The sequence below is a fragment of the Mesoplodon bidens genome (assembly GCF_964165515.1).
Source record: "Mesoplodon bidens genome assembly, chromosome: 18".
NCBI lineage: Eukaryota > Metazoa > Chordata > Mammalia > Artiodactyla > Ziphiidae > Mesoplodon > Mesoplodon bidens.
The window spans coordinates 52,675,523-52,700,837 of NC_138175.1; the positions used below are offsets into that span (position 1 = coordinate 52,675,523).

Sequence of the window (25,315 nt, forward strand, 5' to 3'; positions counted from 1 at the left end):
CTACTCTCCAGGATTCCCGTCTTGCCGCCCACGGCCCCCACACCGCAGCCAGAGCTTTGCACAGCCTCCCCTGGTTCCCGCGGCAGAGTCTGTGCTTTGCCACACCGTGGCCTGGAAGCGGGTCTCAGCCTCAGCAGCCTCCTCAGTGTGGCTTCCCACCCCCGCGCCATCCACCTGCCAGCGTCTGCCACTCCCTGTCACCCCCTCGGACTTGGCCCCCTGCTGTACTTTCCTCATGTCGCTTTTTGGTGGACACAAGGTCTGACTCCCCAGTGGCCATTTCTGCTTCCTCTTCTTTTCCTGGCAAATGGGATTCCAGTTTGGATCAGGTGACAACAAATTTGAGGGAACACACTGGTTCTCCCCAGTCCTGGAACTGGGGAGAACCAGGGGGGAACACAACTTATGCTTTTGTCCTGGAGACAAATCTTGAGGGTCCGGGATAACGGTGGCCACTTCCCTTTCCACTGCCAGGGATCAGTTTAGAAAGAGCACGAGGGGCTACAGTTCTGGCCGAGGAGACGTGAGGGGCGTTCTGTTGGGCGCTGCTACAAGCCTTCCTTTTAAAAAGGGGAACAAGGAAGGGAGGGAGCTGCTCTCTGCCCTGCACCCTCCGAAGGTTTGGGTGCTCGGCGCAGAAGAGGGGATTCTTGCTGCTGCTGCTGCAGCCGACTTGCAGACGCTGGCCACTGCTGGCAGGCCTTGACCTCACCGAGGAGCCACTGGCACCACCACGTGTCCTGAGAGCTTAAACCTACGCTGACTCCTCTGTTATTACGGCCCAAAGCATATGCACTATAGATATCTAAACTCACCTTTTTGCTGCTTTATCACTGCTACCTTCCCGCACCTAAAATGTAAGCTCTGTGAGGGGAGGGGCCTGTCCCTCCATCACTGTGTCCCCATCACGTGGACTGGGCATTGTCTGGCACAGCTACAGCAGGTGCTTGATAAATGCTGGCTGCATTAATGTATGAGGCTCCTCCAGGGCAGGGACTCAGTCACTGTGGCTTCTGGGAGCGGCAGGGGCTCAAAAGCCTTCGCTGGATCAACAGGCAGGGAAGCCAGAAGACAGCTGCTTAACAACCCAATTTAATAAGACATACAACTCAAAACGTACAAAAACAACCTAACAAAGACCCAACAGGGCTGGAGGTGCCCGTCCCAACTAGCTGCCCACGCAGAGGGCCGATGCCAGCCCTTAGCTCGCCCTCCTCCTCCTACAGTTGGAAGGGCTCCACGGGCCACCTTGCCCTGACGGTGGGATCCACGTGGTCCTGAAGCCGGTGCCACTTCATGTGGGCATTCCGACTCTTGATCTTGCCAAACACCCTGAGGAGGCACCAGAGGACACAGGGGTCAGAGCAGGGGGAGGCGGGTAGCCCTGAGGGGGGCACCCCAGGGGGCTGAGGGCAGGCAGTGTGGAAGCATCCAAGGAAAGGGCGGTACCTCTCACACTCCCGGCAGGGAAAGAAGCCCTGGCCCTTCCTGCTCCCAGGCAGCTCAGGGGTCTGCTTCGAGCTGGTGTTTGGGCTGGAGTTGGGGATGGACTTCCTCCTGTAACTCTCAGTAGTCCTCTGTATTTCGGGGGTTGGACGGTGGCTGGGTTTCCTCCGAGGGCTACGAGTGACCTGCAGAGGGGGCAGAGATGATGAAAGGGTGCTGACCGCCCCACCGCCCTTCTAAGGGAGAAGCAGGTGTCCAGAGCGTCCAGACGTCGCGGGGTGCACCCCCCCACCGCCACCCAGCTTGGATGGGCACCGGGCATCCAGATCCGTGCTGAACTCCTGAAGCCCTACCCCGAGACCCTCTACCTTCGCTTCTGTCCTGTCTGCTTCATCCAGCTCTCTCTTGACCTTCTTTTCCGGCACTGGGGCTCGGCCGCAGTCAAACTGGACCCTCTTTTTCTGCGTGTAGTAGTACTCGACACACTGGGCTACTGTTTTTGTCTGGATCTAGTGGAGGAAGACAGAAGCCGGCTAAGGACAGTGCCTCAGGAGCAGCAGTGAGTATGGCCTTGACGCCCTAAATCCCCTCCCCATGGGGCCAGCCGCCACTTTTTGAAAGCCCTCCTGAAACGTCTCTCCCCTACGGCTTGGTATGCTCCTCTGCTACGGGGGACAGAGAATCACAAAGTCCTCCTGGGGATGAAGGAGTTCAGAGAGAAGCCACCAGGGTCAACACCATCTAAGCTCTGCACGCTCTGAGCAACAAGGCTGGCCCAGGAAGGCTTCTCTCCAGGAAAACGCACACAAAGGTACACACGAGGACGCTCACCGTGACATCACATGGAGCCACACGTCTACTGACTGGGACTAATTAAAGCAGAGTGTCCTTATGTGGTGGATACCTCATAGCCTTATGCGACAGCTAGGCAGAGCCCTCCAAAAAACTGAAGAGGAAGGAATACTTCCCAACTCAGTCCGTAAGTTCAACATTTCTCTGATACCAAAGCCAGACAAAGATATTACAAGGAAACAAGGCTACAGACCAATGTCCCTCATGAACATAGATGAAAAATTTTAAACAAAACTTTAATGAACAGAATCCAACAATATATATATATATATATATATATATATATATATATATATATATAAGGACAATATACCATGACTAAGTGGAGCTCATCCCAGAAACGTGAAGTTGGTTTAACAATCTAAAATCAATGTAATTCATCATATTAAACTTAAGAAAGAGAAATCATATGAGCATCTTGATAGGTGCAGAAAAAGCATTTGATACAATCCAATGTCCATTCCTGATGTAAACTCTCAGCAAACTAGGAATAGAAGGAACTTCTCTTCAACCTGATAAATGATACCTACAAAACCCCTACAGCTAACGGTGGAGTGGTTTCCCCTCAAATATCATGAACAAGACAAGGATTTCCTCTCTCACCACTTCTACTCAATACTGTACTGGTGGTTCTAGAGTGCAAAAAGGCAAGAAAAAAAGTAAAGGCATCCAGGTTGGAAAGGAAGAAATAAAAGTGTCTTTATTTGCAGATGATATGACTGTCTATGTAGAAAATTCAGTGGAATCCACAAAAAAGTTACCAAAACTAGTAAGTTAGTTTGGCAACATTTCAGAACACAAGATCAATATAAAAATCAATTTTATTTCTATACATACTAGCAACAAACCATTGGAAACTGAAATAAAAAAGAACTCTAGGGCTTCCCTGGTGGCGCAGTGGTTGAGAGTCCGCCTGCCGATGCAGGGGACACGGGTTCGTGCCCCTATCCCGGAAGATCCCACATGCCGCGCAGTGGCTGGGCCCGCGAGCCATGGCCGTGGAGCCTGTGTGTCCGGAGCCTGTGCTCCGCAACGGGAGAGGCCACAGCAGTGAGAGGCCCGCGTACAGCAAAAAAAAAAAAAAAAAAAAGAACTCTATAACATCATAAAAAACACAAGTACTGGGCTTCCCTGGTGGCACACTGGTTGAAAGTCCGCCTGCCGATGCAAGGGACACGAGTTCGTGCCCCGGTCCTGGAGGATCCCACATGCCATGGAGCGGTGGGGCCCGTGAGCCATGGCCGCTGGGCCTGTGCGTCCGGAGCCTGTGCTCCGCGGCGGGAGAGGCCACAACGGTGAGAGGCCCGCGTACCGCAAAAAAGAAAAAAACCAACAAAAACAGAAAAATACCAAGCACTTAGGGATAAATCTGACAAAAAGTATGCAACAACTGTACACTAAAAACTTCAAAACATTGCTGAAAAATTAAAGAATGAAATAGAGAGATATACCCTGTTCACGAGTCAGAAGACTCAATATTGTTAAGGTAACAACTCTCCCCAGTTGACCTATAGAGTCAAAAACAGTACCAATCAAGTTCCTAGCAGGAATTTTTATTTTGAAATTGACAAGTTATTTCTAAAATTCATAGGGAAATAAAAAGGATCTAGAATACAAAAAATAACTTTGAAAAAGAATAACAAAGTTGAAGGACTAACACTTTCTGATTTCAAGACTTAGAATAAAGCTACAGTAATAAAGACAGTATGGGAATAGCTTAATAAAAGACAAACAGATCAATGGAACAGAATACAGGGTCCAGAAGTAGATGCATATATATATGGCCAACTGATATTTAACAAAGGTACAAAAGCAACTGAGTGGAGAAAGTATGGTCTTTCCAACAAAAGGTATTGGAACAATAAATATCCATATGCAAAAAATGAACTCACCTCGCACCCCATACAAAAATAAACTTACAATGGATCATAAATCTAGAAATAAAACCTAAAACTATAAAACCTCCAGAAGAAAACATAGGGGAAAACCTTTGTGACTTTGGGTTAGGCAAAGATGTCTTAGATACAACACGAGAAGCACAGTCTATAAAAGAGAAACTAGTAAGTTATGCTTAAGCAAAATTAAAAACTTTTCTTCAAAAGACACTGTTAGAAGACTGACAAATGGCATAATGGAAGAAAATATTTCCAAAGCATGTATCTGGATAAAGGACTGGTGTTCAGAACAAAATAAGAACTCCTACAGCTCAATAAAAAGACAGACACTCCAATAAAACCAGAGGCAAAAGATATCAACACACAGCTCACCAGAGAAGGTGCACATATAGCAAACAAACACAAAGATGCTCAGCATCATTAGTCATTAGGAAAATGGAGTCAGAGGCTACTGTACACTCATTAGAATGGCTAAAATTAAAGAGACTTAGCATACCAAGTGTCGACGAGGGTGCGGGGCAACTGGACCTTTCATAACCTGCTGGTGGGAATGGGAAGTGGGAGAGCCACTTTGGAAAACAGTTTGGCAGTTTCTTAAAAAGTTAAACATACATCTACTGTAAGTTACCCTCATTCCCCTCCTAGGTATTTATAATCCCAACCCCGTGTCCGCAAAAAAAAAAAAAACCCAGTACATGTCCGTACAAAGACTTGTATGTAAATGTGCAGAGCAGCTTTATCTGTAGTCATCAGTAACTGGAAACCGCCAACAGGTGGATGATTAAATGAACGGTGGTCCGTCCACACAGTGGTATACTCCTCAACAATAAAGGGATGAACTATGGGTACACACGACAACATGGATGAATCTCAAAATCATTAGGTTGAGTGTAAGAAGCCAGACAAAGCAGATCACATGCTGTATGATTATTCCATTTATATAAACCTCTAGAAAATGCAAACTAATTTAGAGTGACAGAAAGTAGACAAGAGTTGACTAGGGACCCGGGTGGCAGGAAGGAAGGGTTGCAAAGGGGCAGGAGGGAACTTTTGGGGGTGAAGGATATTCTCATTATCTTGATCATGGTGGTGGTCTTACAAGTGTATAAATATGTCAAAAACATTAAATCTTACACTTTGATTATGTGCAATTTTGCGTACATCAAGTTAAAAAAAAGCAAAATAATCAGCAGGATATTAAGTATATGATGTCATCCTTCTTTGAGAAAGTGCATATAGGTGTGTAAAATCCGTATGGGCAGTAAATACCTGTCAGGTTATCAATCAGAAGTAGGATTGTGGGGAGGGGCCTGGAGGGCTTTATTTTGAACATGGGATTCATTTCTGTACTGTTTGGGGTTGTTCAAAGCAATGGCATTTCAGTTGTCAACTGTTCACAGCATGAGCAGAGTATCGCCCTTGACAGGCCCTGCAGTTATAGCGCCTCGGCCGTGTGAAGGAGCCTTGTCTACACCAGCCTGCCATGTTCGTCTTACCATCTTGTGTATCAAGTAGAAGTCCTTCTTGTAGCCACAGAACGCCTTCTTAAAGAGCCTCTTCTCCATGGAGGTCCAGATGTCCGAACCTATTGGAGAAACAGCCAAGAGGAGGAAGGATGTTTCTCCTTCTGGAACCACAGCCACGGCTGAAGTGCAGACTCCCCTCCTTTTTCAGGCCACCCTGCGCCAATTATATGCCAAGATTTCTGCTAAGCCCCTTACTTGCTTTATCTCACACAATCCTCACAAAAACCTTAGCAGGTAGGGGCTATTACCATCCCGACTTGACAGGTGCAGCAACTTGAGGCTTCCTCTGGTTAAGAGACTTGCCAAGGGCAGGCGTGGGCCCCTGGTTGCCTGACTCCAACGCTGGAGTGCTCAGCTGCAGAACCTGAGCCCACCCCAACCTGGCACCCCCCTTCTGGCCAGGAAGAGCCCACGAGGGAACCAGTGGAAAGGGGAAGGTTGGATCCAACTAGAGAACAGCACCCACTGAGTCCCCCAGAGAGGACGGGCCCTTCTGGGAGGGCAGGTGCAGGCCCCAAGAGAACTCCGGGAGGCACATGCAGAGCTTGCCATGGAAACTGACTGGCTCTCGGGGGCCTCAGCCAGGCCAAAACCACGCGGGCAGCCACGCTCGTTACCTGTGTAGTGATAGTTGGCGAGAGGGTGAGTCCGTGGCTTCTGGGGTCCTCTCAGTAAGAGGGTCTCCAGGGCAACCTGGAACGAGAGGAGTGGTGGGCAACTCTCTGAGGGAGGGAAGGTGAGGCAGAGGCCCCCCTTCATTTTTTCATTCATTCAGAAAATATGTGCAGCCCTCCCTAAAGCCACCCCTGCCCCAGGGCGACTCAAAGTGTGGTCGGTCTGTGGACTGGCCACCAGCAGTGAACCACTTGGGACACACTGCCTACAGCACTAAGCGGACTGTTGAGTGCAGCTGACGTTACCTTTTTCATAGCAAGATTTACTTGATGAGGAAACAGTGTGTGGACTTATTCTGGCACAAGCTCCTTACTTCTTCAGGGAGCTGCATTTGGAGTGGCACTGCCCCTGCCCTAACCCATGTTATGGTCCTCATAGCACTAATCATTATCTATCACTTTTAAAAAATGTATTTCATGTGTTCACTCTCCTAAAATGTAAGCCCTGCAAAGAGAGGGCATTTGTCTTGCTCAACAGCGTAACCCCGGTCAGGACTCGCTATGCAGTGTGCAGGACCCAGCGCAAAATGGAAACACGGGGCCCTGTGCTCAGAAACTATTAAGAATTTCAAGATGGTGGCAGCAGAGCATTCAACCAAGAATGGGCCCCTGAGCTGGCCCCAGCCTGATACCATGACATCACCAGGTATCGGGAGGACCCAGTAAACGTGTGCTGATTACTCTGCTGAGCACCCACCACGTGCCAGCCACTGCCTCTCAGCTTGAGAAAAAGCACCGTGTAGCCCTGACTCTTGGGTCTCCAACTCGGGTGACGTGACTTCCTCTCCCACTACACACAGTTGGACTTCCTCATTTTCTAAACTTCAGGATTGTGAGGAGGGTCCTTGGAGGAGGCAGAGGCATTTCTGTTGCATCAGAGGTTTTCATACACCATTTTTAATCCAAAAGTCAATGTTCAGTAAATAAACTAGATTAATGCAGGCCCTGAGTTGGTTCTGCTAGGCACCGCCTCCCCAGTGCCGCGCTGACATGAGGTGACGCTGGAGGAACCCTGGTGCTCTGCTGTCACCCCAGATAAATAACTGATTGAGCCCGTATGTGTGCATTTCCCCTACGTTCAAAAGGACACCACCAGTCCCAAAGCGACCAGGGAGAAGGGTGGGTGGCCAGCCTTTGGTTCTCGTGAGCTGCAAAGCCCCAAGTAGAAGGCACGTGTCTTGCGCCTAGAGCCCCTGGCCCTAAGAGAGCAGGGAGCTTCCCACAGCTCCTCTGAGCCCACCCTCGCCTGCACCTCACCTGGATGTTGCCCTGGGCTTCATGCAGGCAGTGCAGAGCGAGCTCCAGGTTGGTGCCCCCGCCCGGCATCACGCTGGAGCAGGCCACGTTGCAGAGCTCAGTCACTGTTTCCAGCAGGCAGCCCGGCAGCGGGAAGGAGAGGAGACACAGAGGGTCAGCAAGTGCCAGAGAGGAAACCTCCCCAACAGCACAGATGGGGCGGGGGGCTCCTGTCACCATCTCCCTCACCTCTCTGTTACAAGCAGGCTGAGGGAAGGGAGGGACAAGGAGGACGGGCAGAAACCCTGCTCCTGGCACCTGCTCTGGATGGCCTGGCCAGCTACTGGGTGAGAGGAGAGGTGGGGCAAGGGACTGCAGCACAGCAAAGCAGTCCTGCGCTGAAGGCCAGCTCTGCCCACCCCACCCCCGCCTGGGGATCACTGCTTCTTGGTCAAGGTGAGAACTGGGAGGAGAAACCCCTTGGAGATGGAGGAGGGCCCTCGGGAACCTGGCCCCAAAGTCTCAGCCACCTCTATCCTGCGTCTTCGGGTTGGTCATCACATCTCCCCATGGCTTCCAGACCAGAGTAGCTACATGCTCGTCACTTCCAGCCAGTGATCTGTCCTGGAGCTCTGGGATCTCAGCCTGAAACCGGCTTCCTATGTTGATGTGTCTGAAATGAGGCCACACACACGAACATAAAACACATATGTGTGTGACCAAGATAGGAAATAAAAGAGAGATGTGCGGTGAGCCCTGCTCAGCAGGGCTGTGGAACCCACCCTTTGGCCATCTCTCAGACACAGGGAGTGCTCATCAGCCCAGTAGACACGCGCAGGTATTCCAGAGACCTCTTGAGGGATACTTCCTTCCTTCCTCCAATTTGCTTTATCGCCAGATTTCTGGCTTCAGGCGTTTGGGGTCTAGGACAGGGGAGGTATGTGCTGATACCTGGCATTCTTCTGTATCCAAGGTAACATCCAAGCTACAAAAGAGTATCTCACTGTGCCATCACCAATTCTATCTAGAACCCCAGGGTGCTGGGCATTCTGTCCGCAGAGATCCAACTATGGTATGTCTGGACAGAAGGAATAGTGGGGAAACACCTGGAAAAATCCACCACTTCTCTCCTAGAGAGGCTCTGCGTCTAGACCTGACTTTCCCGTGATGAAGGCTCCCTTGGGAAAAACCGACACTGGAATGCAAGGAGGGTAAAAGCATCCCCACATTGGAAGGACCCTCAGGTTCTAAGTCTGTTCCAACTTACGGTTCAGTGCTGATCTTGGTGTTGTCCTTTACCACACAGATGCCAAAAGAGCCGTCCATGTGATCTGGAAAGCACCCAAAGAAGAGCCTCAAGAAGACTGGCTACAACTGACCCATGAGGCCCTTTCTGCCTGCCTTTCCAGAGCAGCTAAAAGCAGGCTCTTCAAGATTGCATGGTATACACACACTACTGTATATAAAATAGATAATCAACAAGGACCTACTGTATAGCACAGGGAACTATACTCAATGCTCTGTAATAACCTATATGGGAAAAGAATCTTAAAAAGAATAGATATGTGAATATGTATAACAAAATCACTTTGCTGTATACCTGAAACTAACACATTGTAAATCAACTCTAATCCAATATAAAATTGAAAATTACAAAAAAAAAGATTGCATGGTATGGAGTTTCCTCAAAAATTAAAAGTAGAACTACCATATCATGCAGCAAACCCACTTCTGGGTACTCATCCAAAAGAACTGCAGTCAAGACCTCAAAAAGATATCTGAACTCCCATGTTCAGTCCAGCACCATTCATAATAGCCAAGATGTGGAAACAACCTAAATGTCCACTGACAGATGAGCACATAAAGGAAACGTGACATAAACATACAATGAAATACCATTTAGCCTTAAAAGGAAATTCTGCAATATGCAACAACATGGATGACCATTGAGGACATTATACTAAGTGACATAAGCCAGTCACAGAAAGAGAAATACTGCATGACTCCACTTATATAACGTATCTAAAGTAGTTGAATTCATATTGATAGAATCAAAGAGTGGAATAGGGGTTACCAGGGGTTGGGGGAGTGGGAAATGGGAGGTTACTAATCAATGGGCATAAAGTTTCAATTAATCAAGCTCTAGAAATCTGCTGTATAACATTGTACCTATAGTCAACAATACTGTATTGCACACTTAAATATTTGTTAAAAGGGCAGATCACAGATTAACTGTTCACATCACAATAAAATAAAATAAAAAGATTGCATGGAAGGGGGATAAGACTTCTGAAAAAGTAGAGTAAGGAACTCGGCAAAACAACAAATTTACTGACAAAAATCAATTTAAAAAGAAAGAACAGTAAGCTAAAGTCTCTGCAAGTTGTCCTAAAAGCATACAGCATTTTAAGAAATACTCATTCAAGAAAATCTACTAAATCTTGGTAAGAACAGTGAGAGTCTGTGGCACTGGAGCCATGGCCCAATCCCTTACCCTCCTAGCCCCCAGCTCTTTGTAATGGAAGCTCTATGCAGGTAGGTGCAGCCAAGGAGATGGGGGCTTCTTCTTCCCCTGGCTCCCATGCTTAAAGAATTAAAGTAAGATAAAATAAAAATTTCTCATCAAAGAGAAAATGCCATCAAGAGATGGAAATTATTTTTTAAAAAGAAACAAAAAAAAAGTGAAAAATTAACGGAATGAAAATGTTACACTAGAAAATACTCACTTAATACAAAAGAGAGCAGGAAAGGAGGAACAGAGGGAGAAAAAGACATGTAGCGTATAGAAAATAAAAAGCAAAATGGCAGATGTAAATCCAACCATATCAATATAACATTAAACAAGAATGGATTACACAAACCAATCAAAAGGCAGAGTTTGTAAGACAGGATAAAAAACACATGATCCAACTAATGGTGTCTAGAGGTAACATGCTTTGTTTTCAAAGACACAAATAGGCTGAAAGTAAAAGAAGAGAAAAATATATACCAAGCAAACAACAACCAAAAAAGAGAATGGAATGGCTATGTTAATGTCAGGCACATTAGACTTTAAAACAAAACAATATTACTAGAGATAATGATAAAATTATTGTAATAACGACAAATGATGTCACAATCACATCCTAATGATAAAAGGTCAAGCCGTGAGGAAGATGTGACAATTACAAACATATACACACCTAAACACAGACCCCCAAAACACACGAAGCAACAAACGACAGAACTGAAGGATGAAATAAACCATTAAAAAATAATAGTTGGAGGGCTTCCCTGGTGGCGCAATGGTTGAGAGTCCGCCTGCCGATGCAGGGGACACGGGTTCGTGCCCCGGTCTGGGAAGATCCCACATGCCGCGGAGTGGCTGGGCCCGTGAGCCATGGCCACTGAGCCTGCGCGTCCGGAGCCTGTGCTCCGCAACGGGAGAGGCCACAACAGTGAGAGGCCCACGTATCGCAAAAAAAAAAATAATAATAATAATAGTTGGAGATTTCAATACTTTCAACAGTGGATAGGGCAACTAGGCAGAAGATCAACAAGGAAATTGAAACTAACTAGACAAAACAGACAAAATACAGCATTCCACCAAACATCAGTAGGATACATTCTTCTCAAATTCACATGGAACATTCTTCAAGACAGACCGGATTCTAGCCCATATAACATGCCTCAATAAATTTTAAATTTTAAAATAAATTTAAGGGAATTCCCTGGCGGTCCAGTCATTAGGACTCCATGCTTCCGCTGCAGGGGGCATGGGTTCGATCCCTGGTGGGGGAACTAAGATCCTGCAAACCGCACAGCACAGCCAAAAAAATAAAAATAAATTAAATAAATTAAACTTAAAAAGAAACAAAGTATGTTCTCTGACCACAAGAGAATTAGATTACAAATCAATAAAAGGCAGCAATTTGGAAAATTCACAAATATGTGAAAATTAAGCAACACACTTTTAAATAATCAGTGTATTAAACAAGAAGTGGAATGATTAATTAGAAAATACTTTAGCTGAATGAATATAAAAACACAACATACTAAAACTTACAAAATGTAGCTAAAGCAATGTTCAGAAGGAAATCTATAGCTGTAAAATGTCTGTATTAAAAAAGAAGAAAAATCACAGATGGTCAACTGATTTTCCACAAAGGTAGCAAGACAGGGCTTCCCTGGTGGCACAGTGGTTGAGAGTCTGCCTGCCGATGCAGGGGATATAGGTTCGTGCCCCGGTCTGGGAAGATCCAACATGCCGCAGAGCGGCTGGGCCCGTGAGCCATGGCCACTGAGCCTGCGCGTCCGGAGCCTGTGCTCCGCAACGGGCGAGGCCACAAACAGTGAGAGGCCCACGTACCACAAAACAAACAAACAAACAACCCACAATGAGCTACCACTTTATACCCACTAGGATGGGTGTAATAAAAAAGACAGCTAAGAAGTGTTAGCAAGGATGTGGAGAAACTGGAACTTTCATACAATGCTGGTGGAAATTTAAAATGACCCAGTCATTTTGGAAACAGTCTGGCAGTAACTTAAGCGGTTAGACATAGTTACCCTTTGACCCAGCAATTCCACTCTGAGGTATATACGCAAGAGAAATGAAGACTTATGTCCAACAAAAACTTATACATGAATGTTCTTAACAGCACTATTTGCAATAGCCAAAGGACGAAAACAACCCAAATGCTCATCAACTGATGAATGGATAAATAAAATGTTGTCTCTCAGAGAATGGAATATCATTCATCCATAAAAAGAAATGAAGCACTGATGCTTACTACAACATGAACCTTGACAACATTATTCTAAGTGAACAAACTAGACACAGAACGTCACGTATTGTATGATTCCAATTATATGAAATGTCCAGAATAGGGAGACCCATAGAAAAAGTAGGTTGGTAGACTGGGGGTTGCCCAGGGCTGAGGAGTTGGGGGCTACAGGGCCTGTGTGTAACCACTCGTGGATATAATCTTCTGGGGTGATGAAAATGCTCTAGAATTAGATTGTGGGATGGGTGTACAATCCTAAGAATACACTAAAAAATCACTGTACACTTTAAGTGGGTGATTCATATGGCATGTGAATTATATCTCAATAAAGCTGTTTAAACAATTACTCGAAAGGGCAGGCAGAAGGGTGGTTAGGCTAAATGGCGTCTATTTTCTTTCTGGCTACAAAGTTATAAGCACCTAGAAGGCTGCTGGTCCCAGATGGTCCTGGGATAGTTCTGAACAGCAACGGGATCCCCAAACCAGACCCAGGCGAAGGCCAGAGAGAATGGCTGGACCAAATTCTACAGGGGGCGGGGGTCTGGCCCCCCGCAGGCCCATCATGGGGTGATCAAGCTCACTCACCAAGCATGGCGCTGATGAGCCTGTCGGGACGGGCCCGGGCAGATGTGGAACAGAGAGTGTTGAAATACAGCCCAGAGCCCTCCCGGATGGGGCTGAGCATTGGGGGCGGCGTGTAGGGAGGGCACTGGGACAGTCCCTTCAGGAGGCTGTCCACCAGGAACACGGGCGAGCGCAGGCAGCTCTGGCGGCATCCTCCCGGGCCCGGCTCCACAGACATGGAGGGCGGAGGAGGGATGAGCAGTGCCTTGGGCCGGGGGAGCTTCTTCCGCTTCCTGTGTTGGCTGCTCTCCTTGCTGTCTCTCTCTTCCCCCTCCTTCTCCTGTCCCTGGAGAAGAAGAGACTTCAGAACCACGGGGGTCACCTGAGGCCACCGGCCCCACAGCTCAGACCTCAAGACGGCCTGAGAGTGGGAAAGGGTACTGACCAGCCAGACGCACACCCAGCATGCCCGCGCCCAGAGTCCTCAGCGCAGGAAGCCGGGCAGGGCCACCACGCCTGAGCCAGACTCCAGACCCTAAGCCGGGCGATATTTGAGCCTGGGGCCTTCTCAGGCACCTACACCCCCCAAGGAGAGGCCCTCACTCAGACCATTTTGGAAACTCACGTCCGTTGTTAAAGTGACTGGCACTTAAAGTGTGGGGGCCAGACGGATGCAACAGCATGACAAAAGGAAAACCTGTTGCCCTCAAAATGACAGCAGCTCCTGGGAGACAAACAGTGGGCTCCGTGCACCCCGTACCCGAGTCCAGCATGAACGTCTCCAGGTGGGGCCTTCCAGCACAGGCTGAAGAGACGACGGCTTGACCTTGCTACACTCTCTCTTACCTCCACGCAATCTCCCCTCCTCTCTGCCCATCTTACCCCTCCTCATCCTCCAGCTCTCAGCTGCAACGCCCCCTTCCTCAGGCAGGGTCTCTGGTGCTCCCGGGGCTCCCACAGCTCCCTCTCCCAGCCTGGCTCGTGCTGGGTCGTCAGTGTCCGGGGATGGGTCTATCTACTCCGCTGGGCTGGGAGCCCCAGGAGACGGGGGGCAGGCCTGTTGTGGTCGCTGCAGTGTCCCCAGCCCTGGCCAGCAAAGGGCTAGACACAAAGGAAATTCACTGGAGGTTGCATGGATGAATGAACACGCAAATCAAGCTCTTCTGGAGTCAGGATTTGGGGGCTTTTCTCACAGCTCCCACTGGCAGCTGGAAAGCAGCTGGAAGGAAGTGCACCCACCTTGCTCCCCGGGGGATGGTTCGCTGGAGCCACAGGCACCGACACAGGGACCACCAAAGGGGCTGCGGTCATGTTGTCCAAGGACTTCCTGGCTCCCGGGGAACTCTGCCTGTCCCCCTCCGGCCTCAGCACCTGTCTTGGTGGCTTGCAAAACTCCATGCCACACACCTACACACAGAGAAGAGCCAGCCCTTTAAGAGACACAGTAGGTAGGGAGCAAGGGGCCCCTCCAGAGCAGCACAGCCCTGACTCCTGGCCCCCAGCCAGGCTCCCCGCAGGAGGACGGCTCCATCCTGAGATGAATGGCAGCTTCGCGCCCCTTCACCTGTGGCTCCTTCTTCCCTCGAGGTGACGGCCACTGGTCGCTGTGAAAACACATGTGGCTGCTCAGCCCTCTCTCTGTATAAAACATCTGGCTGCAATTCTTGCAGACGTAAGTGCTCCTTGGCTCTGCCCAGTCTGTGGGACCACCATTGTGCTGGTTCCTGTGGGGAAGAAAGGGAGAATGGGACTCCATCCCCAAACACTGATCCTCTGACAGACAGCTTTGGACGAACCCTAAAGAAATGGAGATGATGCCCCCGATTCTCCGTGGCCTGGTGCTCGCCCCTTCAGGAGTGAAGCATCCAGAGCTCGCTCACCCAGGGCCAGCACATCAAAGCCACCAGAGGACTCCCGAGGGGCTTCTGAACTTACCAGCCACCCGCCATGTTCTCCTCCTTCATTGGGTGGGGGAGCCGGTAGATATTTCCACCCTGAAGACGAAAATACATCTGAGCCAACATATCAGAAATGAGATGCAAGAGTGAAAACTATAAGACTTGGAAGAAAACACAGGTATAATTCTTGGTGACCCTGGAGTAAGCAGTGGTTTCATGGATGACTCCAAAACCAAACAAAAGACATACGTACTGGACTTCATCAAAACTTACAACTTCTGTGCTTCAAAGGACATCATCAAGAAGTGAAAAGACAGAGTAAGAGAAAAAAGTTGCAAATCGTGTATCTGATAAGGGACTATGTATATTTATGTATCTGTGATACATAATGAACTCTCACAGCTCAAAAATAAAATCACAACCCAATTTAAAAATGGGCAAAGACTCTGAATAGACACTTATCCAAAGAGGATATACAAATGGCCATTAAAAGATGCTCAGGATTATTAGCCATCGGGGAAATGCAAATTAAACCATAATGAGATTATCATTTCCCACCCACTAAGGTGAACCAACTGGACAATAACAAGTGTTGGTGAGGATGCAGAGAAACTGGAGGCCTCATACACTCTGGGTAGGGATATAAAACAGCACAGCTTTTTGGAAAAGTCTGGCACTTTCTCCAACAGAATTACCCTATAGCCCAGCAATTCCCCTCCAAGGTATTTCCCAAGAGAAATGAAAACATATGTCTAAACAATAATCTGTACACAAGTGTTCATAGCAGCGTTATCACAATGGCCAAGAAGGGAAAAGAACCCAAATATCTATCAGCTGATGAATGGATAAATAAAATATGGTGTATCCATACAATGGACAAGTTACCAGCGATAAAAAGGACTGAAGTTCTGACCCGTGCTACAGCACAGAGGAACTCTGCGAACATCATGTGAAGTTAAAGAAGCAAAAGACACAAAAGGCCAGGCAGCGTTATGATTCCAATCACACGAAGTGTCCAGAATGGGCAAATCCATGGAGACAGAAGGTAGATGCATGGTTGCCAGGGGCTGGGAGGGATGGAGAGATTGCGGGTGACAAACAAGGGTGTGGGGTTTCATTTTGCAGTGATGAAAGTGTTTTGGCAAAAGTGGCGATGGGTGCATGACCTCGTATACAGACTAAAAACCACTTATGGTGCACTTCAAAATGGCGAATTAGAAGGCATGTGAATATTAAAGCTGTTAAAAAAAAAAGAGAGGAGGAGGTAGCTGTGGTGTGACAGGAAGGATGCTGGACCTCGGAACATCACGAAGAGACGTGGCCGAGCTCTCTGCGCCCAGGACCTCATGGGCACGATGTGGGAGGACCCAAGCTGCTCCACAAGGGCGGACCAGCGCCAGGCCTGCAGCAGGGGCCAAGTTGGACTTGTGGACCTGTGATTCACAACCAGAAAAGACACAGCATTTCATGTACAAATATCAAGGGCAAAGGAGCTCTGCCTTTCATTCTCTGAAGAAATGAAGGAGGCAAATCCAAAAGGAAGTGAAAGGCAGAAAGAAAGCAAATAGAAAAAGTTTAGTGAAGAAACATGACGCAAAGTGTCTCTGACAACTCTAAAGCCCTGTTCTGTTTTGTGTGGGTGTGTTGCAGGGCGGAGCATGATGGGAGGAACCATCACTCCTCTGGACTTTCATTCCCCCCTCTGTAAACAAACTGCATCTGAGGATTTGCTGAGGTTAAATACAGTGCCTGGACAAGTCAGAAACACGGACACAGGTAAGGATGAGACTCTGCCTCCCGCATGGTCAGGTCCCGTGAGAGGGCCCTGGTACCTGGATCCTGTTGAGTATCGTCAGCTTGGACTTGGAGTCCCAGGGGGGATCCGCTGGAGGCCCGGCCGACGACGAGAAGGAGGCCATGGCTACCTGGCTTGCAGAAGCCGCACAGCACATATCCATTTTCACCTTCTCCTTCCGGAAGCCGGGAAAGCGCTGGGCCCTGGAGTTGCCAGAGAAGAGCCTGTAGCCTCCGACCTGGGAGCAGGCCGGGCCCTCTTCACCTTTTGTGGCCCCGGAAGCTGTGCCATTCTCAGCCTGGGCCTGCGTCCCTGGGAGGTGGGCTCTGGATGGCTCCTCCCCTCCTAACTGGGTCTGACGCAGGCCCCCGTGGGAGATGTCCCCCATGTACAAGGTCCTTTTTGAGGATCTCAACTGCTTGGTCAGAGAGGAGATGTCTGGTTTCCAAGGAGGGTCCAGGGACGATGCTGTGAGGGCAGGTGGAGCAGCAGCCACTTTTGGTCTTCCCTTTGTGTCCTGGCTCACGCTGCTGGGGGAGGCCTCTGTGGGGAAAGCGGGTGTGGATTTTCTCCTGCGGGCTAGGGATCCCTTTGGATCAGGGTTCACGGGGCCAGCATGGAGAGAGTCAACAGTGGGCGCCATAGGTGGGGGCTGCTGGGGCCACGGCCCCTGTAGTGACTTCAGGGCAACTTGCTTGCCGTCGGGTGTGGGAAGCTGGGAGGAGGCGGCGGCCACCTGATTGTGGGAGAAGATCCGCTGGGACTTGGTGATCATCTGGAACACCTGCATCTGCTCGTCGCTCATCAGAGACTCCTGAGACTTCAGGAACAGCTGCCGGAAGAGCGGCGTGGCATCTGACGGGAGGCCGCTGGACTTCTGGCCCTCCTGGGGGCCAGGCTCACCAGGGTTCTGCCATGAGAAGGAGTCGCAGTCGAACTTGCTCTTCTTGGAAGCCCAGGAGTCGTCGTCCCCGCTGGTGCTGGCATATCTGGGGTCACCCGAGGCCTCCCCCGGTGCCCTCAGGAGCGTTGGAGGGAAGGGCGGTGTGTCATCCAGACCGGTGCCCCGGCTGGATGAGGGCTCCCCCGCAGGGGAGTCGCTGCTGAGCCCGGGGCCAGGCTCGGAGCCCTCCTGGGACGGCACTGCAGAGGGCTTGTGGACGACAAACATACTGTTTCCTTTGCTCTTAGGGCAGCCCGACAGGTTTCGGAGCCACTGGAAACTGTGGCTTGATGGCTGGGAACTGGCGGGGACCGTCTGGCCACGGAACAGAGGCAGGCAGGCGGGCAGGGGAGCGCCCTCGGGCCAGCCCTCCAGGGATGATGGGGGCTGGAGCAGCGGCAGCTCCAGCTCGGCTGTGTCGGGGCCGCTGTTCTCCGCTGCCCGCGACTGGATGGCTGTGAACACGTCCGTGGCAGGCTCCTTCCGTGGGGGCCGGGGCTCCTCGGGAACCTCAGTGCCCAGGGCTCCTGGGGCTGCCGGAGTGCTGGCTGGCCCGCAGAAGGAGGACCCTGACGAGCGCAGAGAGGAACAGGCCGTGTTCCTCCCTTTGCCGCTGTCTGAAGGCCCTCCTGGGGCTGGCCCGGGAGAAGGGATCTTCTGGCAGACGATGCTGCTCATGATACAGCGCAGGAGGTCTCGGTTGGGCAAGAGGGAGCTGGGGGATGGGGCTTCCGGGGGCACCAGGGACCACAGGCTCGCAGGTGCGGGCTGGCTGGCCACCTCGTGCGCATGGGGTGAGTTCCCGCAGGGCTCCTCCTCCGGGGGGGCCTCCTTGAGGATGCACAGGCCGTGCTGGACCTCGTAGTGCCGGCGCAGGGAGCGGTAGTCGCAGTAGCTCTTGCTGCAGCCCTGCTCAATGCACACAAAGGGTTTGGTCTTCTGGTGGGTGAGCATGTGCCCGGTCCTGGAATCACATGAGGAGGAAGTTAGCGGGTGTCTCGGCGTGGGTCACCCACTGCAGGAACCCAGGCGTGTCCCCAGGGGGCAGCAGCATCGCAACTCAGAAACTGTGCTCAGACCCTATGAGGAAAGACCCCTGCTACAGCCAAAGCCGTCTGGAAGGGGGAGCTCTTGCCCTCACCCCTAAGCAAACCCCTAATCTGAGATTAAAAAAATCAGTGGGAGCCAAGTCAGAGTTCCCCAAAGTGGGTTCCTAAGGAACACCAGTCTCCAGAGTTGCTCCCTGAGGACTTGGGCTCAGCTGGCAAAGAAGTTTGGAAAAAACACTGTTTACTTCTTGGAGGTTCATAGTAGCAAACTGAAAAGCCACAGAGCAGATAAAGAGAGATCTGTTGAACTTTCCATGTCTCTCAAACTTATTTGCCCACAAAACCATTTTTTTAAATAGACCCTTTTAGCATCCCCGAGAACCAGAGAACCAGAGTTCTGAGAACGCACTTGTGGAAATGCTAACTTGGGGATGATCCTTCCTTGAACAAAGGAGTCTTTGCCTTCCCACAGGAGTCCTCTAGACAGCTACCTGGGAGCCCCACAGCAACAACAACAAAAAGCCAAATGTGCCTATAATTTCTACAAATATAAAAGAATGCAAGTATGTATTATATTTACATCATACTTATACCTGCATTAATATATTATACATATAAACAAATGGGTAAATCACCCTCTGGGTTCCCAACAATCCTACTCCAGATGGTTCTAATCAATGGGACCCAGTAAATAATGAAACCCTTTCCCAAACGTGGACCCTTGGCCTCCATCTGAGGGAAGCAGCAGAGAGGGCATCCGGAGACCCACTTTCTAGCCCTAACTGTTACCAGCTTGTGACAGGAGTAAATCATTTCCCATCCTTAATGGGGAGAGGGGAGAGGATACAATGAAAGTGGGATTCATCGAAGCCTCAGTAAAGGCTGGGCGAGCTGTAAAAATGCAAGGGATCGTCCTCTCCCACTTACGAGTCTCTCAGTTTGAAAGTCTGTCTCTCCTCCCTCGGCAGCAAGAAAAGCTTATCATTTCTAAGACATGAAGAACAAACGGAATTCTGCTCCTCTTACACTGAGCTTGCTTTTTAAAGTCAAGTTTTAAAAAAAAATCGAGTTAATAAAAGGGGGAATTAAAAAAGGAAAAAAGAGAGTGAACACTGCATTGCCACGTTCTAGAAACAGGCATTTCAGAACCCCTCATGCCCTGGTATTATCCCAACATATATTCCTCATGGAGTGCGTATCTGTTCTGCTCAGCACCTACCAGGGACTCTGAAACTTTCTCTACAGAGTTAGCCCAACTCCCTCCATGACAAAATTGCCTCTGGAGTGTGTTTTTAAAGCACACGGGTCCTGTCTGCAAATCACAGCCGCGCTCTCCTCACTGGAGTGAATCTGGAGGCTGGGGAGGGCGGGCTGTCCGGGGCAGTGTAGGCCCTGCCCCCCCCAAACACTGGCCGTGGGAGGAGCACAGGTCGCACACACCTGGGACACCCGACGGTGGGGGGCGGTGCAGGTGGATGGGAGGGGATGCAAAAGAACCAGGAACACGCCCAGCCCCCAGCAGCCCCCTGAACAGACGTCCCGACCAGACTCCTACATACAGGTGGTCCTGACGCTTAAAGGCCTTGCTGCAGATTTTGCACACGTATCTCCTCTCCTGGCTGTGCGTCAGGTAGTGCTTGCTGAGAGAACTGGCGCTGCTGAACACCTTCCCACAGAGGCTGCAGTCCAGGAGTGGCTTCTGAGGGGACCTGTGCTGCCGCTTTCCTTTCCTTGTGCTCCCAGACGTGGCCCTGCCTCCTTTGTTAGCCTCTTTGGGCACCTTGAGCACGCCTAGCCCCAGGTCTAGACAGAGGGAGAAAGCACACGTTATGACATCCGGGGACATCGGAGCCCGGGCGGAAGCACTCTACCACCCTTGGACCAACTTCAGCAGCTGAGTCCAACTCAGGGAGTTGGCCGAGAACCCCAACTTCAGCAGCTGCACTCGCAGAGAAGACCAGGCTTAGCACCAGGTGAGGGGGAGAAGGGACCCTGGTCAGGCCACACCTCCAGGGCGGCACCCAATCTTGAAGCCACACTTGGGGGGTAAGGGAGGGGACAGCAACAGTCTGAGAGCTTCCAGGACAGAGTGACTGGACAGGCAGGACTTCATGACGGTACCATCAACAGCACACTTGCAAGTGCAATCCAGAAATGCACAATGCAAAACCTTAGAAAAGTTTAAGTCCTTTCTCCCAGCCAATTCCACTCTGGGTTTTTTTTTTTTTTTTTTTTTTTTTTTCAGTACGCGGGCCTCTCACTGTTGTGGCCTCTCCCGTTGCGGAGCACAGGCTCCGGACGCGCAGGCTCAGCGGCCATGGCTCACAGGCCCAGCCGCTCCGCGGCATGTGGGATCTTCCCGGACCGGGGCACGAACCCATGTCCCCTGCATCAGCAGGCGGACTCTCAACCACTGCGCCACCAGGGAAGCCCGACTCTGGGTTTTTTAATTAAGGAATTTAACGCAGATCTGTACAAATTAACGGAGATCTCGCAGTGAACTGCAAGTGAGTTAACTGTAGCATTGTTTTTCCTGGTGAAATGTGAGAAACCACCTAATAACTGACACGAGGGCAGGTGGGTGACTGCATTCTGGTCTCAATGGTCTATGGCGCAGGCATTTAAGATACAACTGTAGGAAAATATCCGATGACGTGAAAGGATGTTCATGCCGTACCACTAAGTGCTGTGCCACTTACAAGAGGATTGTTGAAAAACGGAATGATCTAGTCTTTAAAAGGGAAAAATAAATTTGAATACAAACAAACAGAATGGGATTGATTGGTAGTATCATGGATCAACTTAATTTTCCTTTCCCTGTATATCTGAATTTTTCATGTTTCTGTATTCCTTGGGTAAATGATAAAAGGTATTTCCACGAATCACGTCATCAGAGGAACAGGTGAAGAGGCTGGGAACGTCCATGTGGGAGAGGGCGATGTCTTCAAGTAGCTGAAGGGCCAGAATGTGGAGGAGGGAGCACATTGCTTGTGTCTTGCTACAAGGGGCAGAGCTAGATTTGATGAATAAAAGGTAAAGGGAGGGACTTCCCTGGTGGCGCAGTGATTAAGAATCCGCCTGCCAATGCAAGGGACATGGGTTCAAGCCCTGGTCCACGAAGATCCCACATGCTGCGGAGCAGCAAAGCCCGTGCGCCACAACTACTGAGCCTGCGCTCTAGAGCCCACGAGCCACAACTACTGAAGCCCACACACCCAGAGCCCGTGCTCCGCAAGAGAAGCCACCTCAATGAGAAGCCCGTGAACCGCAATGAAAAGTAGCCCCTGCTTGCCGCAACTAGAGAAAGCCCACATGCAGCAACGAAGACCCAACACAGCCAAGAATAAATAAATAAATTTATATTAAAAAGATGTATAAAAAAAAGTATAGGGAAGCTGATTTTAAATGACTAGAAACATAAGGATACAAGACCTAAGAACTCTGCAGGCTTGCTGCTGTGTTCCCAGCTCCTGGGATTCCCATTCTTGTACTCGTAGGCACACAGTAACTGTTGGATGGATGAATCCTGGAAGATTTTTCTACCCCTTAAGATGGATTAGACTGCCTCACGGGACAGCAGGTTTAGAAACTGCCCTTCATCTAGGATGCAGCAGAGCCTGGACCCAAGAATCCAACAGGTCAGGGCGTGGATACTGTACTAAAGGACCCCAAATGCTAATTCTCTGTGGCTGAGATGTAGCTTGAGAGACACAGCAGAAAGGAACCTCGACTCTCATCCCAACTCTGTCTCTGGCCATTTGTCACTTAACCTGTCTGGTCTACATCTTCTTCATACGAAAAGCTGCTGTGTCGAGTGGTCGAATGATTCTAACAGTTTAAATGAGGGAAAATAGGACTCCCATGTGGGAAAGTCCTTGCCTTGCTAACTTACTTTAAAATGTTCATTAGAGGACTTCCCTGGTGGCACAGTGGATAAGACTCCGTGCTCCCAATGCAGGGGGCCCGGGTTCGATTCCTGGTCAGGGAACTAGATCCCATATGCATGTGGCAACTAAGAGTTCGCATGCCACAACTAAGGGGCCCGCCTGCCGCAACTAACACCTGGTGCAACCAAATAAATAAATAAATAATAATAATTTTTTTTTAAAAAGATGACTATTTAAAATAAATAAATAAAATAAAGTAAAATAAAATAAAATGCTCATTAGGACCTCCCTGGTGGCACAGTGGTTAAGAATCCGCCTGCCAATGCAGGGGACACAGGTTCGAGCCCTGGTCCGGGAAGATCCCGCATGCCGCGGAGCAACTAAGCCCGTGCGCGACAACTACTGAGCCTGTACTCTACAGCCCGCGAGCCACAACTACTGAGCCCACGTGCCACAATTACTGAAGCCCGTGCACCTAGAGCCCGTGCTCTGCAACGAGAAGCCACCGCGATGAAGAGCCCGCGCACCGCAAAGAAGAGTAGCCCCCGCTCGCCACAAATAGAGAAAGCCCGCGTGCAGCAACGAAGACCCAACACAGCCTAAATAAATAAACAGAAGTTTTTCTCTAAAAATAAATAAATAAATAAAATGCTTATTAAAGCAACTGTTAAACTAGAAAACAAAATGTGGTTTCAAAAAAATTGGCAGGGACACTGAAAAACAGGCACATTGAGTCACTGGCCCGGGAAGCCACTTGCTCTTCCCAGAAAGCATGTGCACAAGCTCTAAAACTGTGTGTGTTCTCCGACCAGCAAGCCTACAGGGAGGAATATGTGCGAAGAACTCATCCAAGAGAAAAGTCAATGGAAAAGTTATTCACAGATCCACTGTAACAGTCTATCAGGCAAGAATATGTTCCGACAATACAATGGAATAACCATTACAATGACAACCGAATAGTCTACCTTCATATAAGAAAGCAGACTCACTAAGTTTTAGAAACTTCAAATGAATTAGACACTTAATACATCTCTGCAAAACCATGTGTACCCTAGTGGCCTCACCTACGTTTTTTAAAAATCCACGTGTGGGAGCCATGGTGGGGATTTTTCTTGTTATTACTTTTCTTTATTTTCTAAGTTTTCTATATAAATATATATTACTTTTCTAATTAAAAAATATAAGCATATCCATTTGTATGAATCTGAATTTAAGTTAGAGAAGTGTAAAGAGTTAAAATTTAACGTTCAGTGGATTTTTTTAAATAAGGTAACCAAAAAAAAAATCCTCAAGTTTAAAACAAATTAGGAAAAATTGAACTAGATTAATGCTTTGTAACATTCGCTGGGGGGCACAGACCCATATGAAAATCTGGTGAAATATCACAGTTTCTCTGCCCAGCAAAACGCACACGTACTCACCCTAGCAGCATTTTTAGGTAATTTCTGTGGTTCAGGTTGAGAACCTTAATTACTGTAGCCAGGCCTGGCCCAGCACCTGCAATACCAAGGATGTCCTTGGTTTCTAGGATTTCACATTTAGCCATGGTTCCAACACGGGGACAAGGCTAATGGCTTGTCTACATTGTGTGGAGTGCGGGCCTCGGCAGTCTTTCATTCTAGCGAGTATGCAGGACATTTCTTGAGCTGCTGATCCCAATTAACACTGACATTTGTCCTGCAGGGCTGTTCCGGATGTGGCCTTCCACGCGTGTGGTGTGATTATAAATATGAAGGAGCTCGAAGTCAACTCGTCTAAGCAACTTACCCAAGAACCCATGAAGTGGGTTAAAAACAAAAATCAAATTTATCCTATGGCGGAAGTCTGAAGGTAAACCAAAAGGTGATGTAACCAAGGTCTCTGACTGTTCCACTAGTTCTCCCTTTGCTCCTCCGCTGCGGAAGAGAAAGACTTAGAACTGCATCAGTGGACTGTGGGAAGGTATCCTAACAGTACTGGTAAAAATCACGACCACCTGTCCAGTGCTTCCCAGCCCGCAAAGTGCTTTCACTTTCATTTCTTCTTTTGCTTCTTACTGCTGGCACTCTGGGGGGGAAGCAGAGTGGGTATTACTGTCCCCCACTTTACAGATGGAGACAAAGAGGCGTAGGAAGGTTAGACAGCCAAGGAGCGGGTGGACAGGATACTGGGTCATTCTGGACACGCGAAAGGAGCCTCTGAGATGTGGTGATGGATGGGAAAGTGTCCCATCAACTCAAAGGTCTGTCCACACCACACACGAGATTAGGATACCCCCAAACCTCCAAGTTTCTCAACGTTATTCCCCAGGATCAGTGTTCAGGTTCCCTTGACTAGGAAGTTGGGAACAATTTCCAAGTAGGAAAAAAGTGACTGTTCCCTATTTGCCTGTGGAAGAGAAAAATGTTCTTAACCATTCCAGGTACACTCAACCCCTCACCAGCCACAGGAATTCTCAAACAGCCCGCCAGGCCGGGGACCCGGGTGGACAGCCTCACCTTGTAAGGCAGTCTGAGATTCTGGATCTGCATACTCCACCAGCAGCTTCATGGAGTCACTGTCCTTACCTGAATACACGGACAGGGCATCCAAGTTGTCCTCCAGCATCTCGCTGGGCGCGTCAGGCATCAGGAGGCTGGGGTCCAGGTCCAAGCGGCTCAGGCCATCGTACAGCAGGTCTCGTGAGCGAGGCCCCAGATCCCGGTTGAGGGTGTCGCTGCATTTGAGCACCTGGCTCTCGGGAAACGAAGGGAGGTGCATCTCGGATGGAAGGGTGCCCTTGTCCCCCAGGCTGCACTGGTCCAT

At 49.4% G+C, this 25,315-nt stretch overlaps 1 protein-coding gene across 1 annotated transcript; it reads right to left on the bottom strand.

The window, feature by feature from the left end:
• ZNF541 (zinc finger protein 541) lies at positions 1-25,315 on the bottom strand (the record flags this gene model as incomplete). The annotated part of the gene is given in 17 exon segments (XM_081216058.1): positions 1-300; positions 1,146-1,220; positions 1,224-1,332; positions 1,450-1,631; positions 1,815-1,955; positions 5,690-5,778; positions 6,337-6,412; positions 7,651-7,754; positions 8,160-8,302; positions 8,897-8,960; positions 12,981-13,305; positions 14,199-14,366; positions 14,524-14,683; positions 14,895-14,953; positions 16,690-18,559; positions 20,204-20,447; positions 25,009-25,315. Coding segments are annotated over 17 exon segments (4,416 nt in total).